We start from the raw sequence: 16867 nt of genomic DNA, 5'->3' as shown, positions 1-16867 counted from the left end.
TTCAGTATTTCCTTCCCTTATCTGTTCCATCTTATACAAACACAGCTAAGAACATGCAAGTAACTAACATTGCACCTGAACAACCAAAATTAGTGTCACAATGTACATGCCCCAAAGCCTGGGCACCTTATTCATTCAGAATTATGCCTAGATCCTCACTTGTTTATACGGTGACTTTTACTTAACTCTAAAAACATCAACTGATTAGCCATTTGCTATGTGTCAGAAACCTCACTAAATATGTCAGATTTGTTATACTGAATCCTCACAATCTCATGGGGTAAGTAGATCACCACCCCATTTTACAGATGAGGAAATGGAAATGGAGGCCAATAGAGGCAAAACCACTTGTTCTAGGGAAAAGTGACTAAGCAAGAGACCCAGGATGTGAAGCCAGCCAGCCTGATGGCCAACAGTCTTAATTGATATACCCATGATCAGCTTAGGGATCCCACACCCTGGCTCACAGCAGGCAAGGCAACGAGTTGGGCATGGGGAAAAGATGCTACCACATGCTCCCTGAGAGTGACAGGTACACTGATAGCTGATGCATTAGTAGTAGGAGAGGAAGGGGAAAGGATAAAAACCTCATAAAGACCTGCACAGCACCCACTCACTCACTATAGGAGCACCCTAACATATTTTAAAGCCCCCAATAACATCATGATTCTACAGCACAGTGCAATCACTTTTACTATGCCATCAAGAAAAATCAAATCATGCAAATTGTGGGTTTAGGAAAACAGGAAGGTGGGGGAGAGTGTGGGTGATATATTAAAAGGGTAGATTCCCTAGAAACAGTTCATCTCTTTTGAAACCCTGCAATAATATTACATAAATAAGGCACTGAGGTTGAAAAAGATGATATACAATTTGAAGAAAGAATTAAAGAAGTGCCAATACCTAGGCACAACTGGATAGTGTTCTCATGAATCTTTGCCTCTTATTTTTTTAATCCATTGCTTATGCTTTTTGTTGTTGTTGTTATTGTTGTTTTGAGGGGGGCAGGGACTGGATCTCTGCAGGGTCTCTGTTTCCCAGACTAAACTTGAACTCTGACCTTAAGTGATCCTCTTCCCTCAGCTTCCCAAGATGCTGGGACTATATGCATGTGCCATCACACCGGGCTCATTGTTTGCCTTCATCCAGTTTCTATCTAGTTTTCTTTTGGCCAACTCTGTTATCTCTCAGTTTAGAGTCGCGGCTTTTGTACCTTTAGCAGTGGTGCATCTAAAAGGACTCACAAATTAAATTCATCAGATAATTTAAAGAGACATGTATTGAAAAATCAAGATGTGAACATTATTTAAAAGAAAAACCAACTGAGGGAAAAAGGCATTCAAGTGGCCTTCCCGGCACAGGTAATATCAGGTTGGATCTTCAGCATCTTTCTGCAGCCCAGAGCTGAGGCTGCAGTGGAAAAGGGCATGTGTTAAGCAAGCAGACTCATTTTCAACCAGAAGCTGCTCACAGCTTCTGTTTACAACCCTAGATCGTTGCCTCTTGAAGTTAAGATTTTGTTTTATGTCTCTCCCTATCATATTCTCTAGGCTCCATAAAAACTGCTTTCTAAGTCCCCAAATGAAGCTTATCAAAACCTGACTGCTTGAAACACATTTAAGCCAAATTTGAAAAAAATTTAAAATGGGCATTTCAAATAGATAAAATCATAATAATGTTATCTTTAAACTACTCCTCTCTCTCCCTGGTCATCTGGGTAGAAAAAAGCCTCCAGGAACTAGAAGACAGGCCCCCTTCTTCATGTGCCTACCCTGACCCACCATCAGTAGCCAGACAAGAGAAAGGCTAGTCCACTGGTAACAAAGGGGATGACCTTGTCTCTTCAGGCAAGGATGGCCAGTTTCAGCAAACAGCAGTACAAGACATTCAGTTATATTTGAATTGCAGATAAGCCAAAACAGGATTTTTTTTTTTTTAACCTTAAGTTCCATGCAACATTTCAGGACATGCTCCTATTAAAAATTATTTATTGTTTCTCTGAAATTCAAATTTAACTGGGTGTCCTCTATTTTATCTAACACCTCTACCCTGGGTTCCTGCCAATCCATTAGAGGATTTGGGACAGGTGAGAGGTGAGGGAAGCAGGAGCTCTAATGACCAGCCTAGGGATAAGGCAAAAAAATGGCCCAGGCTTGGCACTCTCCCTGCCACCCAGGGTTCCCTCCACTCTCCCTGCCGCCCACCACTCCCTCTCCCTCCAAGGAGGCTCCAGGGCCCCAAGTCCATCCTTTCCTTTAGGAATAAATGCTTTCTCTGATTCCTCTGAGCATCGCCCTCCAGACATACTTCCCACTCTTACCTCCTCCCACAGAGCTGCACACTATAAAGCTACTGTAAACCTGTAAGAACTGGTTTGCTTCCACATTTTGTTGCTTCTTTATTTGTTTCTTTTCCAACCAAGGTTCCAAATAGGTTTAGAGGGGCTCTTGATGGGAGGTTTCCTTTTCTTTTTTCTATTTTTTTCTTTCCCAATGCAGGTCCCTTCCCACCCACTTATTCACATGCCAAGAATCACATCGGGCATAATTTCAAGGTGGGTGTTAAAGCAAGGGCTGAACCAATATGTCTGTCTTATCTAGCACAAGACTTTTATGGACCCCATGACACTGCCTTGATCCTGGCAGTGGATGCCCTTCCCCCTCACTATTTTATACTGCTGATTAGTGGTCTTTAGTGATGCACACTCTGTAATCATATAGATTTAATAAACAAGGAAGAAAGAGCTCTTGCTTTCAGGCTTCCAAGGATGTGCTTGCAGCAAAACATTTATAGCTAAGCTATAAAATGCATGGAAATATGGAGGAAACATTGACACAACAATAAAACGAGGGGTGAGATTAATGATGCCATAATGCAATATGTTTTCATTTGGTGCAGAGAAAATTAATTTTTGAAGACATTTCATTTAACTTTGCAATATTCTGAGTTTAATCTTTGATGCTTGCAACTTTTTCTTTCACCCACTCTCCTCCCCTGTGAGCCTGAGGATGGGGGAAGCAAATTTTACATCTAACAGGAAGTATGGTTTCATGGCAGGTGGTCTCTGCTCTGGACAAAAGCAAGAAAAGTGGACTCAGGGAATAAAGGTTATTGCTGGCCATCATTTGCAGTTCTTTATTTCCCATCAAAATGTCCACTTTCATAATTCAAAATGCAACTCCAAAAGGCTAAGATGTGTTACCTTCCAGAGCAAGGCACCGGGGTGGGCTGGATGACCAGATAAGGTTGTGCAAGCACTCGAGATACTCAGACCCCTCGAGTTTAAATCCAGGGAAGCAGCGATAGGCGATGACAGTCCCCACTGGGAAGGAGGTCTGGAACTCAGAGATGTTCACGTAGCCATTAGAAGAGGCTAGAGGTCTCAGACAGCCTGTGAAATGTGAAAGAAGAGAAGGAAAGTTTCACTTGGTCATCTTTGTACATCCAAGAGTCAAACAGCACACTGGGACTCTTCAGGGTTGGCCCACTGCACAGAAGAAAGAACAAAACAGCATTGCCTCTGTTTTAGTCAGCTTTTTTTGCCACTGTGACCAAAAGACCTAACAAGAACAAATAGAGGAGGAAAAGTTTATTTTGAGGCTCACAGTTTCAGAGGTCTTAGTCCATAGACAGTCAATTTCATTCATTCAGAACATCATGGCAGAAAAGTGTGGTGAAAGAAAGTGGCTCAAAACATGGCACCAGGAAGCAGAGAGAGCGAGCATGCGCCATCCTCTCACCATAGACAAAATACCAACCCACAAGGGCACGCCCCCAAGGACCCACCTCCTCCACACCCTATCTGCCTATAGTTACCACCCACATAATCCCTACTAGGGGATTAATGCATGGAGTAGGTTAAGACTTTCATAACCCAATTAGTTCACCTCTAAACTTTCTTGCATTGTCTCACATGTGAGCTTTTGGGGGACATCACTTATCTACCCCATAACGGCCTCTGAAGAAGAAAGTACTTTGGTGTTTAACATACAGACTCCTTGTTCTAGTAACCTCTTCTACTTCTAATTCAGATATTTGCTTGTATATTTGCAAGTGAGATTAAAGAGTCAGATAAGTAGTTACAAATGAGGGTAAGGGATGGTAGTTGAGCGTGTGATATGGATTGGCACACCCCTAGTCCAGTGGTTCTGGCCCTCAGTGCACGCCGACATCATTTGAGGGGATTTTCAAAGACACTAATGCCCGGGCCCCATGCCCTGAGTCTGAGGATCACTGTATTTTATTAAAAGCTCCCCAAGTCATCCAAAGGTGCTGTCAGGGCTGAGATCCACTGAAGAGCCCTTGGAGAGAGGCTCCAAAAGTTTTAGTGATGTGGTGGGGACTTGGGAAAGTTAAGCTCAAAAATTGATTCCATGGGTACAGATTATGGAAGGGAAACTTCCCTTAGCGGGTACCACTAAACGTTTGAAAATTCAGTTGTGTTTTACATGAAACAGGTGAAGAATTCTGCAGGATAGGTTTTTCAAACTTGAGAAAGACCCAAAGGCCTGGTGCAACACAGACTGTTGGGCCAGCCTCCTGGGCTTCTGTTTCTGCAGGTCTAGGTTGAAGCCTGAGGATTTGCACTGCTAATGGTCCAAGCACCACTGTAGCTGCTGCTCTGGGGAACACACAAGGAGAAACACTGTCAGTAATGAGTCAGTGCATCAAGCGCAGAATTCTGTGTGCTATCACAGCAGAACTGGGACCTGGATCCCACATTCCTACTTCTGTAAAGAATTAGCTGCCTTTTGGTCTAGAAGCCTGTGGTGGCCCAGTATAACATTGCCAATGGCACAGAATTCTGTTGTGTGTGGCATCCGCTGTGATCATGGAATTTCTTCTTAACTTCAGTAGTTTCACTGGAGGGAATAATGACACTGCAGAGCTGGTGTTCTTCCAGGGGAGAACTAATTGTGTGTGAAGTTGAGGATGTATAATGAAAATACCTACTCCCCCTTCCAGTCACCAAGTACAGATCATATGCATCACATGCACAATGGCAGATGGCAGAACCTTTCTACAAACTGACTGTGTTGGATAGTGTTAAGTGTCTGGAAGGAATGTCTCAGCAAATGGCTTTGGTGGACACCTTAGTGTATGGTGCCCGTGCATCACAGTGAGTGTGGTTAAGACAAGTGAGGTACAGGAATGCAGGATTTTAGGGACGCGTTCACTCCCAGGATGGTGCAGTTCCTGTGTCCTGGGGACCCCAAGTTCTGCATTACCCACAGACTCCATTGTGAACCAGCTAATATTTAGGATGGACCAGACTCAAAAGGTGGTGGAGTTCAGCCATTCTTTAGAGAGTCTCATGGCTCATGGCTTTAGATTGCTTTTGACCTCCACCTCCACCCTTCAGCTGAAAACTAAAAATGTTCATAGCAAAGTGTGTGTGTGTGTGTGTGTGTGTGTGTGTGTGTGTGTAATAAACATAATCAATAATTGAGGAGAAAAAAAGATAAGCACAGTCGGACACTGTGTTCCCAGTGACTCGGGAGGCTGACAGGAGGATTGTGAATTCTAGAACAGCCTGGGCAACTTAGCAAGATCCTGTCTCAAAATAAAAAGGGCAGGGGATATGGCTCAGTGGCACAGCATCCTTGGGTTTAATCCTCAGTACCAAAAGCAAATAGACAAATAAATAATTAAGGTAAGCACATTAATATGAACAACTAAATGTGTTAGAACCTTTATGCATAGTTCAACTGAGTTGCCAAGAATGACTATGCTCGCTCTCCTCCTAGGAAGGGGTTGCTGTTCTAACCTACTCACATGAATAAACTGGTTTCTCCCAAATAAAAACTAGCTATGACCCATAGAGAGCAGGAGGCATCCAGACACTATTCTCCAAAATATAAAATTCCCACAAAAAAATGGGGTTTGAGCAGCCTCTCACCTCACCCCCGGAGGAGATAGCAGGGGTTAAAATTCATGCATTTAATCAGAGTTGAGAGGGGAAGACATGCTCACTCTTGGTTGGAGGCAGACTGTCCTAAATATAACAGTAAAAAACTGGCTTCAACTCAATAGTTCAATGTGATTTCCATTTGCACTTCTAGATAATAGAGAGAAGCCTCTTCAGGCTTTAGCCCCTGGATCCATAGGTGAAAATAAAAGTTATTGTATGAAATGTCATTCTAAGGACCAATTATATTCCCCCAGGGGGCTTGGAGAGGTGTCAGGCTGTCTGCGGTAACTGATTCCTCATTCCCTATCCTGTGTTAGATGAATGGCTGGGAGGAGGCTGGTGCAGATTCAGCTGGCAGAACCTCTCCACAGGCAGGGAGTTGCAGGGTGGCATGGGGCCACAGCACGGGCCACCAGGACACATCCTTGGTGGGATGAAGCCTCTGAGGAAAAATTAAAACAAGGTTGAGATGTATATGTTGTCCCAAGAGACAAAACTCTCTTGGGAAGCCAGTCAAGGGCTGGGAAGTAACTCAGAGAGAGGGAGCACTTTCCTGGCATGCACGAGGCTCTGGTTTGTTACATAACACCACAAAATACACACACACACACACACACACACACACATAAGAGTAGCCAGTCAGTCGGCTCTCTATTGTTGCCGACTTAGAATAGTCCTGTCTTGACTGGAGATTGACTAAGGGGTGACAGGATGGGGAGCCATGGTGGCCAGACAGAGACATGGGGAAGCAAGTATCTGAACTCAAAATGACACCCCAAAAGGTAAACCATGGGTTATGTTTAGAAAGTCATTAAGGGAAAAAGGAATTCCTAAAGAAGATATAGTACTTAGTGACCCAAAATGGAACAGAAAGAGTAGGAGAGAAAAAACTCATAGTGGCTGGAGTCTGAGGTGATCTTCAGCACGGCTCTGACAGTGCTGCAGACCAACCACCGATCAGCAGATAATGGAGTGTGTTGAATAAGTAGCCCAGGAAGGAGCCAGCTGCTTATTTTGTAGACAGCCTCTGAGCATGTAAATAAGTCACGTGTCCCCTTTAGAAATGTGATGCAGAACAGGCCAGCACATGGGGCAGTTTCTGAGGGAAGGGCAGGGAGTATGGCTGACTCTGTCCTCCTACTTCCAGAAGCTCCCTTCCTCACGGGGTCATGACTCTTAAGCTCCAGTGTAAGGAAACAATTTATTTCCCACGATGAGTTGCACAAAGCAATATTGGAGTCTGCCAGTTGTGATTTCCAAGCACAAAGTTAACATTCGTCTCAACTTGAACATGCTAGAGCTTTTGGAGCAAATGAGATTTCTTTCTTTCTCCATCAAATTATGAATTATGCATTGGCTTTTTGGTCCTTTGGTCCAAGTCACATGTTAAAAAATAAAATCAGAATTAATGTGAAATGCAAAGGCTTATTTTCACAAACAGGGTCCTTTTATGTCAGCCCAGGCAAATTTGAAAAAAAAATATGAGAAGATGAATATTCACCGTGTGGTTTGGATGAAATTTGAATTTGATGATATTTGTGCTCTTCGCGCATTATAAAAAGGGATAACATTATTAAGAAAAAATAGCCTTCTGTAAGACGGGCTTTAACTGTATTCTCACCACCACTGAAATAAGTGTAAATGCCCCACTGTTTCCATTCAGTATATAATAGTTCATCATTGTGTTCACAGCCCAGTTACAAGTTCTTCAACTATATGATCTTCTAGATTAGGGGACCACATGACATGCTAAAGAATAAGGGGCTTCCCACCTATACCATGAAGGTGGGTATATGGAGCTGCACCCCTACAAGCACTGAAGATGGATATCCCGAGAGCAGTGAAGACACAAAGGACACGTGTGGGGTGGACGGCTTCGCATTCCGCTCCATCATCTCTATCACTCTATCAAAGAACATGTACAATAGAGTCTGAGAGAAGAACAGCCAGCGATAGTGGCTTCCTTCCCATACCTTGACAGATGGGCAGGTTATCCCACGTTCCATCATCACGACATAATGAAACCATGTTGTAGAGGTCGGGATAGCGGATCTTGAATCCTTCATGACAGGTGATGATTAACTTATCTCCATGTCTATACGTCTTGTTATGGATCTCAGCATCTTCAATTTGAGGGATACGGCAATCTGTAATTTTGGTGAAAAAGGTATACATTATGTCTGGAACTTAAAATGGCTAACAGTTTTACAAGAAAGCTCTTATTTTCAGGTCTGTTCTTGACCTATACAATTTCTGGCACATGATACCTTACTTGTCACTAGGCTCAGGTGCCTGATGACAAGCATCATAACCTGCTTCCCTGGAGTAACAGGAAGAGAGAGTTCATGAAGAGAGACCCAGGCATAAAGGGAATCATTTCCTGCTGGACACTTTACCCTGATCTTATGAACAATATTGATCTTATGAACAATTTTGGAGATAAATAAAAAAAGACAAGACTTGGGGATTAACCTGAACAATCCATCTGGTTATATATTTGCTGGTTTATGAACAACAGATGACATGATGCGGACTGTCAGACTGGAGTTACCCATCAGGCCACCTTTTCCCTAGGGCCCAGCCCGATGAGAAAACACGGTGTGTGGAACAGCACACGTCAAGCTGCGGCCGCGTTTGCCAATAAAACTTCCTGTCCGCCTTATCTGTTGCTAAAAAGATAAAAAATAGAGCAGCACATACTCTTGCCAATCTCAGAGCAAGCAGCTGCACTACCTCCTAAAAATGGAGTAGAGCAAAGTGCCCGTGTCCAGGAAGAGAGGACGTAAGCAAATCTGGGGGTCAGAAGGATGCTGAGGAAGAACAAGGAGTCCACACACCAAACTGATAAAAAGATAAAATAAAATCAATGGATGACAACTATCCACTTCTAACTGTGTCTACTTCTAATTTACCATATAGGCCATTGTGTTCCTTGCTGCCAAGTTGGGATCCTGTTCTCCCTACCCTTACTGACCCTAAATACTGCCCAACTAATCCCACCTGGTTTAAGTCACACTGATCATGATATGTGTCTCTCCATCTCTTCTGGGCACATTTCTGCTTAATGGTTCTGATTTCATGCATATTTCTCTTTTATTTTCTTTCTCTTTTTGTGGTGCTGGGGATGGAACCCAGGGCCTCAAGCCAGCAAGGCATGTGCTCTACCCTTGGGCTACACCCCATCTTGACAATGCTTCTGATTTTAGATGCACATGTGCTTGGAATTGTGATCTCTAGATGGGTTCTGTTCCAAATTAGTTGGTGCTTAATTTTTTGAAATCAGGCAACCAAGGACAACATTTTGTCAATCACAAACACTTCCTCCAAAAATTCTTCCGTGCTACAAAAAGATTACTGGTTTCTCAGCCACTCTCCAAAGCCTACTGAATCCACAATATGTATGGAATAGTATTAATAGGAGCCTTGATCGTCAAGTTGCTCTAAGCTTTAAACAGTTAGTTCTGAAACTCTGGACACTGGGAGCCCTGACGAAGGTGAAAGGAAGGAAAGGATCAATGGCTGGCTGGTGGATGGCTCTGGTAGCTGTGAACTTTGGTGGCTTTGAAAAGAGCATATCCCAGTAGTAATATGGGGTGGGGGCTGGGCATACTGGGAGGGGCTGGGAATTGAACAAAACAGACTCCAGAAAATAAGATGTCAGTGATAGGAAAGAGGCAAGCAGAAGGGGCCTCCCTGTAGGAGAGGGCCTGACAACAGGGCATGAAGGACACGAGGCCATTCACTGCCCTGTGCGGGCCATCTGAAGTCAAGTGCACCTAAGTTGTGCCTGTATCTCAGCCTTTGTCACCGCGATTAGCTTGAGAGCAGGACCTGTGTCCCACTTTCTCTGATGTTCCTTCTCTGCTTCCAGACCTGTGCACACACCTGGCACAGAATAAAGGGGAGCAGGGTCATCCAAACCTATGCCCAAGAACCCTGTGAGCACACAGCCCTCGGGAGCCTGGTTAACAGGTTTTCAGCCCGGCCCAGCCACTCAGCCTTCCCCTGAGGAACCCTATCATCAGGTTGTCCCACAGCCCGTGGCTTTCAACCTAGAGTCTCAGCTGGAGAACTATCTTCTGGTTTCAATTTTACCTCTCATTTTTTGTGCTACAGGGCCATGGAAAGGGGTTTTCTAACTGTTCACGTTTAACCAATAGTTTTTTTGCTAGAATAGCTAAACTCCCTCCAAATCAGCCCCAGAATAATCCTGACTGGAGTCACAAGATAATTGATGACTCTCTGCATACCACAGCTGCCTTCTTTTAATGGAAGAATCTGAATTATATTTTTTTTCAATGGCACTATGCAGAAGTCATTCACAGCAAATAAAAACACATTTATCGAGGCATCTGTCTGTAAAATCTTGGCAATAAATAGTATCTGTAGCAGTAATTTATAAGTTTTTCATGATGGACTTAAAATTTGCTCAAGAATTAACTGGTATACTCAGAGGTAGCCAGTTAGAGAGAGTAAAATAGTGGACAGAATGTCCATTTGGACATTACAGACATGTGGATACTGGCTGGCCAGGTGCAGAAGTGCCCAAGCCTTGATCCCAAGGCTGATTTATCAGTTTATGGTATTTAACCAAGAAGGCTTAGAATTTTTAATCAGAACTCCAAGTTTCCACACACAGGAGTTGGATTTAGTGCAGAGCATACAACACAGGGTTTGAAGGGAATTCACAGACTCACAAATTCCAAAGAGGAGTCTCCATAGGAAGTAGGGCAGGGATCGTTCACTAGGTGGGGTAGCCATGTACCAGCTGGGGAATAAGAAGTTAGAGTCCAAGTTCCACAAAAGTGGAAAAGTCAGGAGGGCTGCACCCTAGGAGTAAGGACAAAACTGACATAGGTTGGCTCTAACAGAAACCTAAAGTTTGACAGAAGAAAAGATAATTCACATTCTCTTCGATTTTTTACATGTGAAGTCTGGCATCGATTCCCCTCACTAAAGGAGGGTAGGGTTGGAAGAAGAGGCTTCTGGAATGAGTATTGTCCTGCTGAGTTGTCTGAGACAGCAAATATCCACAGACCTTATTTCAATGGAAAGAAAGAATCCAGAACCTGTGGTATCTGAAAAGAAATGTGTGATCTTTATCAATGCACAAGTTTCAAATAGAAATGCAGATGCTCCTCCACTTACGATGGGGCTATGTCCAGCTAAACCCCTGTAAGTCAAAAACATTGTAAGTCAATAGGTATTTAATATAACTCACCTACTGAGCACCCTAGGTGAGCCACAGTACACTGGGGAGCATCAATCATTTCCCCTCAGTCACCTGACTGACTGGGCACTGTGGCTTACTGCAGCCCAGCACCAAAGTGTAACATATTGCATAATGCAAAGATTCAATTTCAAAATTTGGATTACAGTTTTTATGGAATGTATATCACTTTCACATCATCATAAAGTTGAAAAATCAAAAGTTGAACCATCATTAAGTTGGAGACTGTCACACAACTTTCTATAGCATAAGTTCATCAACAGAATTTTTTAAAGCCACTTCAAACATATTTTTACCAAGGATTATGAAAAATATCAACAATTAGAACTTAGGTACAGGAGGCATAAATGTACACTTCCCATACATAACCTAAGGGATACCAATGGCTCCCATTCTGGAAACCATCTTTCACCAGCCCACCACTGCCATTATTTTTATACCCTGCTCCTTATATCAACAGGGATTCAATATAATGAATACATAAAAGAAGGAGTGAACAATCCTAAGGCAGTATTACACATTTATACCTAAGCACAAAGTAATTTATCAGCTTAGTTAGCAGAGAGTCGGTCCTAAGGGATGGATCAGGCACAGTAAAATTTCAAGAATATGTACCATACATAACTTGGATTACTTTTCTTTAAAATGGGAGTTACGTGTGAAAATGAATTTGACTCCTTGAAAATGCCAAGTTTCCACATTATTGCTCCCCAAAACTAATCTTGGGAATACTCAGAAATTCACAATCTATATTAGTATGTTAAAGGCTCTGAAGATATTGCCATAAAGAATTCTACTTAATTTTGCCTAAACCAGTATTTGGAAAATTTATTTATTCATCTAGCTGCTCATTCATTCATCCATTCAATGAATTACTGAGCACGTACTCTAGGCCCAGAGTGTTCTAGGTGCTGCAGATAGAGAACTCGTATTACTCTTATTACTTGCATGGAGGGAGATTGCTAACTGAAAAATTAAGAGACGAATGAGCTAGGAAAAACAAGCAATGCTCACCACTATGACGAACACATAACAAGGTGATAGGATAGGGACTGACTCGGAGACTCATTTAATTTGGGCAGACAGGCAAGGGGCCTCTGAGGAAATGACATTTATTAAGCTGAGACCTGAATGACAACAAAGATCCAATTATGTGGGGAACTGGGAGAAGAACATTTCAGGCAGTGGAACAGCTAGTACAAAGGCCAAGAAAGAGCTTGGTGTCCTGAAAAACAAAAGAAGATCTGTGTGTTGGAATATAGCAATCAAGATGGAGCGGGAAAGGCTAGACTACGGAAGGATTGTAGGTAGGGCAGGGAATGGGGGTCCTATTTTAGTGTGATGGGGAGCCCTGGTGCTTGGTAAGCCTGGGTCATGACACAATCTGATCTATATCCTCAAAGGGTTTGCCATAGGTGCAGTGAAGGATTAACCTGCCCCAAAAGAGGTGGGGCTTTTGCCTTCAGCTCCAGGGAGGTAACCACTAAAACCCTGAAATGTCCTGCCTGGATGAGTGTCTTTGCTAACCCAGAGGCTTTGGGCCATTCTACATAATCTATGCCAACAATGTAGTTTACACTGGGGACCTTGGACCTCATAGAATCACCTAAGCTCTTGGAGGGACTGGAGACTAGGGTGATCCACACAGTGGTCTACCATGCCTACATGACTAATTCCCAATAAAACTCTGGATACCAAGGCTTGGACAAGTCTCTCTGGTGGAGGGTTGTCAATATTCCATGTATATTGTCATATGTTGTTGCCTGAACAAATAGGCACTATCTGCTCAGCTCTACTGGGAAAGGACAACTGGAAGCTCACCTGGACCCTGCTTATGCAGCTCTTCCCTTGGTTGATTTTAATCCATATCTTTTCATTGTAATCAACTTTAATCATGAGTATGTTGGCTTTTCAGAGTTTTGAGTCCTACTAAATTACTGAACCTGAGGTTGGGCTTGGAGGCCTCCAAATGACCTCCACTTGATGTCAAAAGTGAGGGTGTTCTTGTGGACTCCTGAACTTCGTATCACACGATCCTTTCTTGACTCAACATCTACTAACATCTCCAGAATTATTTGTCCACATCAGTGCTGTTCCACACCCCTCCTGGTGTAAAGAACTATTATTCCAATACAACTCGAGAGAATATTATCAGAACATCACCATATCTTAGAATTAGGTTGCAGAAGCTGGAAGGAATCAACCAAGGCAAATTATGTCACCATAAGCATAATGTCAGGCAGAGAAATGGAGAGGCTGAGCATTAATGCTGTTTGGGAAGGCACTGACTGGAGAGAGAGGGTGCTTCATAGAAAAAGAAGCCCCACCATATGAGGTGGTTTTGCTTCATAAGGAGGGCGGATCCAGGTTGTTTCTTTTTAAAAGGACATTGATTTTCATGGAATCTGAAGAAGCATCAGACCAAGACACTCAATATATTGGGGCTCCCAGCTAAATGTTAATGTGGAATTTTTAGTAGGACCCAGCTTAAAACCACTGAGAAAAAGCCACCTGAATGAGAGTTGGTCAAAGTCATTAGGGTAAGTATGCATCTTGTGCTTACTATTTTCCTTTGGTCTACAGAAGGAAAATATTTGTGGTTGACAAAAGCAATTAGCATGTTTGTGTTTTGTTATTTAAGTTTTTTTAAATACTTAACACTTGGATGGTAATTCTTAGCTACCCGTACTCTGAAGGACTGAGACTGCTACACATTCTTTTAAGCATACATGGAACATTTACAAAGTTTGACCACACCTGGGCCATAAAGAAAATCTCAAAAAATTGCAAATGACTGAAACTTTAGAGCATTTTTTTCTGGCCACAGTAAAATAAGAAAAAAAAATAATAGAAATTTTCTAGAATGTTTGGAAAATACTTTTCTAAATAATCCATGGGTCCAAAGAGAAATAACAATAAATATAGAAAATATTTTGGCCAGGTACAGTGGTGCATGCCTGTAATCCCAGCTATTCCAGAGACTGAGGCAGAAGGATCACAAGTTTGAGGTCAGCCTTGGCAAATTAACAAGATCCTGACTCAAAAATAAAAAGTAAAAAGGGCTGGGGATGTACCTCAGTTGTATAGTGCCTGGTACCACTAAATAAATAAATAAATAATCAAACAAATTAATTTTTTAAAATAAATATTTTAAATAGAATAACAATGAAAATACTGCACATTGAAATGTATGATATGTAGATAAAACTATAGCTACAAATTTTTCTTTAAATATACACATCAGAGGGCTGGGGATGAGGCTCAAGCAGTAGCGCGCTCACCTGGCATGCGCGAGGCGCAGGGTTCAATCCTCAGCACCACATACAAATAAAATAAAGATGTGTGTCCACCGAAAACTGAAAATTAAATATTAAAAAATTCTCTCTCTCTCTTCTCTCTCTCTTTAAAAAAAATATACACATTAGAAAAAGAATATCTAAAAATTAAGAATGTTTATTTTACAGTTGATTAGGTCAACTTTGTTAATTATTTTATTCAAGTTTTTTATATCCTTATTATTTTTTCCCTCCTGCTTGTTCTGTAAATTATTAAAAGAGGAGTGCTTAAAGTTCTTCCTGTGATTGTGCATTTCTCCTTGATTTTTTGCTTTGTAAATTTTGAGGAGTATTATTAGGTGCACACAAATTTAGCATTATCACCAAATACTCAAATTAAAAGTTCTTATACAAAAGTTAAAAAAAAAAGGATAGGCAATTAAACCCAAAGAAAGTTCAAGGAAATAAAATAAAGAGTGAGTATGAAAGAAATAGGAAAGACACACAGGAGAGGATTGACAAAACCATAAGTTGACTTTGTGACATCAATGAAATTGAGTAAAACTGATCAAGAAACCAAGAGGGACAGCACATATAGCAATGAAAGAATAATAAGCAACATCAAAACATATTCTGTTTTAAAAAATAAAAAGAATATTACAAAAAACTTTAAGTCAAGAAATCAGAAAATTTTGATGGAGTTGGAGTTCTAAAATAAAAACTATACAATTGACCAAGATGGACACAATAAGAAACAGAAAGTAGTCATACTTCAGAAAAATCTAAAATAAATTGAATTCAAAATGGAAAACCTTCCCACAAAGAAAACTCCAGGCCTAGGTGACTTCCCCATAAATTTCATCAAGTATTTGCAGAAGAAATTGCAGCAATCTCACAGAAATTCTTTTTTAGCGTTCTCTTCTGAAGGCCCACACAACCTGCTTACGAGGTTGATTACGCAATCTGGCAAGAACATTATAGAAAGGGAAAATTTGAGGCCAATCCATTCAGCAACATAAAAGCAAAACTTGAAAACAAGACATTAGCAAACTCAATCGAGCAATAAATTTTAAAATATGTCACAAGATGGGTTTACTTCAAGAATCCTAGGTTGATTTAACATTTGACAACCAACTAATGTGAATCACAACAGAATAAATAAAATCAAGAATTAGTAAATTGGATGGACTCAAACTCAAAAGCTTCTTCTCAACAAAAGAAACAACCAATGAGGTGAACAGACAGCTTACATTTTAGGATCAAATTTTTGCCACACACACATCAGATAGAGCACTAATCTCCAGGATATATAAATAACTCAAAAAACTTAACACCAAACAACCCAATCAATAAATGGGCTAAGGAGCAGAACAGACACTTCTCAGAAGAAGATATACACTCAATCAATAAATATATTAAAAAATGTTCAACATATATAGCAATTAGAGAAATGCAAATCAAAACTACTCTTAAGATTTCATATTATGCCAGTCAGAATGGCAGTTACCAAGAATACAGACAACAATAAGTGTTGGCAAGGATGTTGGGGGGAAAAGGCACAATCATAGATTTCTTGTGGGACTGCAAATTGGTGTAACCAATCTGGAAAGCAGTATGGAGATTACTTAAAAAACCTGGAATGGAACCATCATTTGTCCCAGCTATCCCACTCCTGCTCAATACCCAAAGGACTTAAAAATCAGCGTACTATAGTAATGCAGCCACATCAATATTCATAGCAACACAATTCACAATAGTTAAACTGTGGAAGCAACCTAGATGCTCTTCAACAGGTAAAGAAACTGTGGTACATATACACAATGGAATATTACTCAGCATTAAAAGAGAATAAATTATGGTATTTTCAGGTAAATGGATAGAGCTGGAGAATATCATGCTAAGCAAAGTAAGCCAATCCCCAAAACCTAAGGCCAATGTTCTCTCTGATAAGTGAATGCTGATCCATAACAGGGAGGGGAAAGGCTTGAGAAAAATGGAAGAACTTTAACTGGGCAAAAAGGAGGGAGGAGAGGGAGGATGCATGAGGGCAGGCAAGATGGTGGAATGAGATGGACATCATTACCCTAGGTACATGTATGACTGCACATAAGGTGTGACGCTACATCATGTCAACCACAGAAATGTAAAGTTGTGCTGCAATTGTGTACAATGAATCATAACTGCATTCTGCTGTCATATATATAAAATACATAAATTAATTTTAAAAAGAATGTCAAACAGAACCAAGGAGAAAATTACCATCTTAATAGATGTGAAAAAGTATTTGATGAAATTCAATATTTGTTCAGATCATAAAAATTTAAAAGAACTCTCAAAATAGGAATGGAAAGAAACATCCTTAATATAATAAAAGATATCTTTAAAAAAAATCTATCACAATAATATGGAAGGCATCCCATTTAAGATTGGGACTAACACAGTGAGGTTCAC

At 41.2% G+C, this 16867-nt stretch overlaps 1 protein-coding gene across 4 annotated transcripts in view; it reads right to left on the bottom strand.

Moving 5' to 3' along the window:
* SUSD4 (sushi domain containing 4) overlaps positions 1–16867 on the bottom strand; it is a 127030-nt gene that overhangs the window by 34766 nt on the left and 75397 nt on the right. For all 4 annotated transcript variants that reach the window (XM_081299011.1, XM_081299009.1, XM_081299010.1 and 1 more), the window contains exons 4-5: positions 7885–8058; positions 3203–3391 (exon numbers count right to left, since the gene is read on the bottom strand). In XM_081299011.1, the coding sequence (XP_081155137.1) occupies positions 3203–3391; positions 7885–8058 (363 nt within the window). The remainder of the gene's footprint in view (positions 1–3202; positions 3392–7884; positions 8059–16867) is intronic.

Source organism: Spermophilus citellus, assembly GCF_964194105.1.
Source record: "Spermophilus citellus genome assembly, chromosome: 6".
NCBI lineage: Eukaryota > Metazoa > Chordata > Mammalia > Rodentia > Sciuridae > Spermophilus > Spermophilus citellus.
This window is presented reverse-complemented; position numbering and strand designations above follow the sequence as displayed.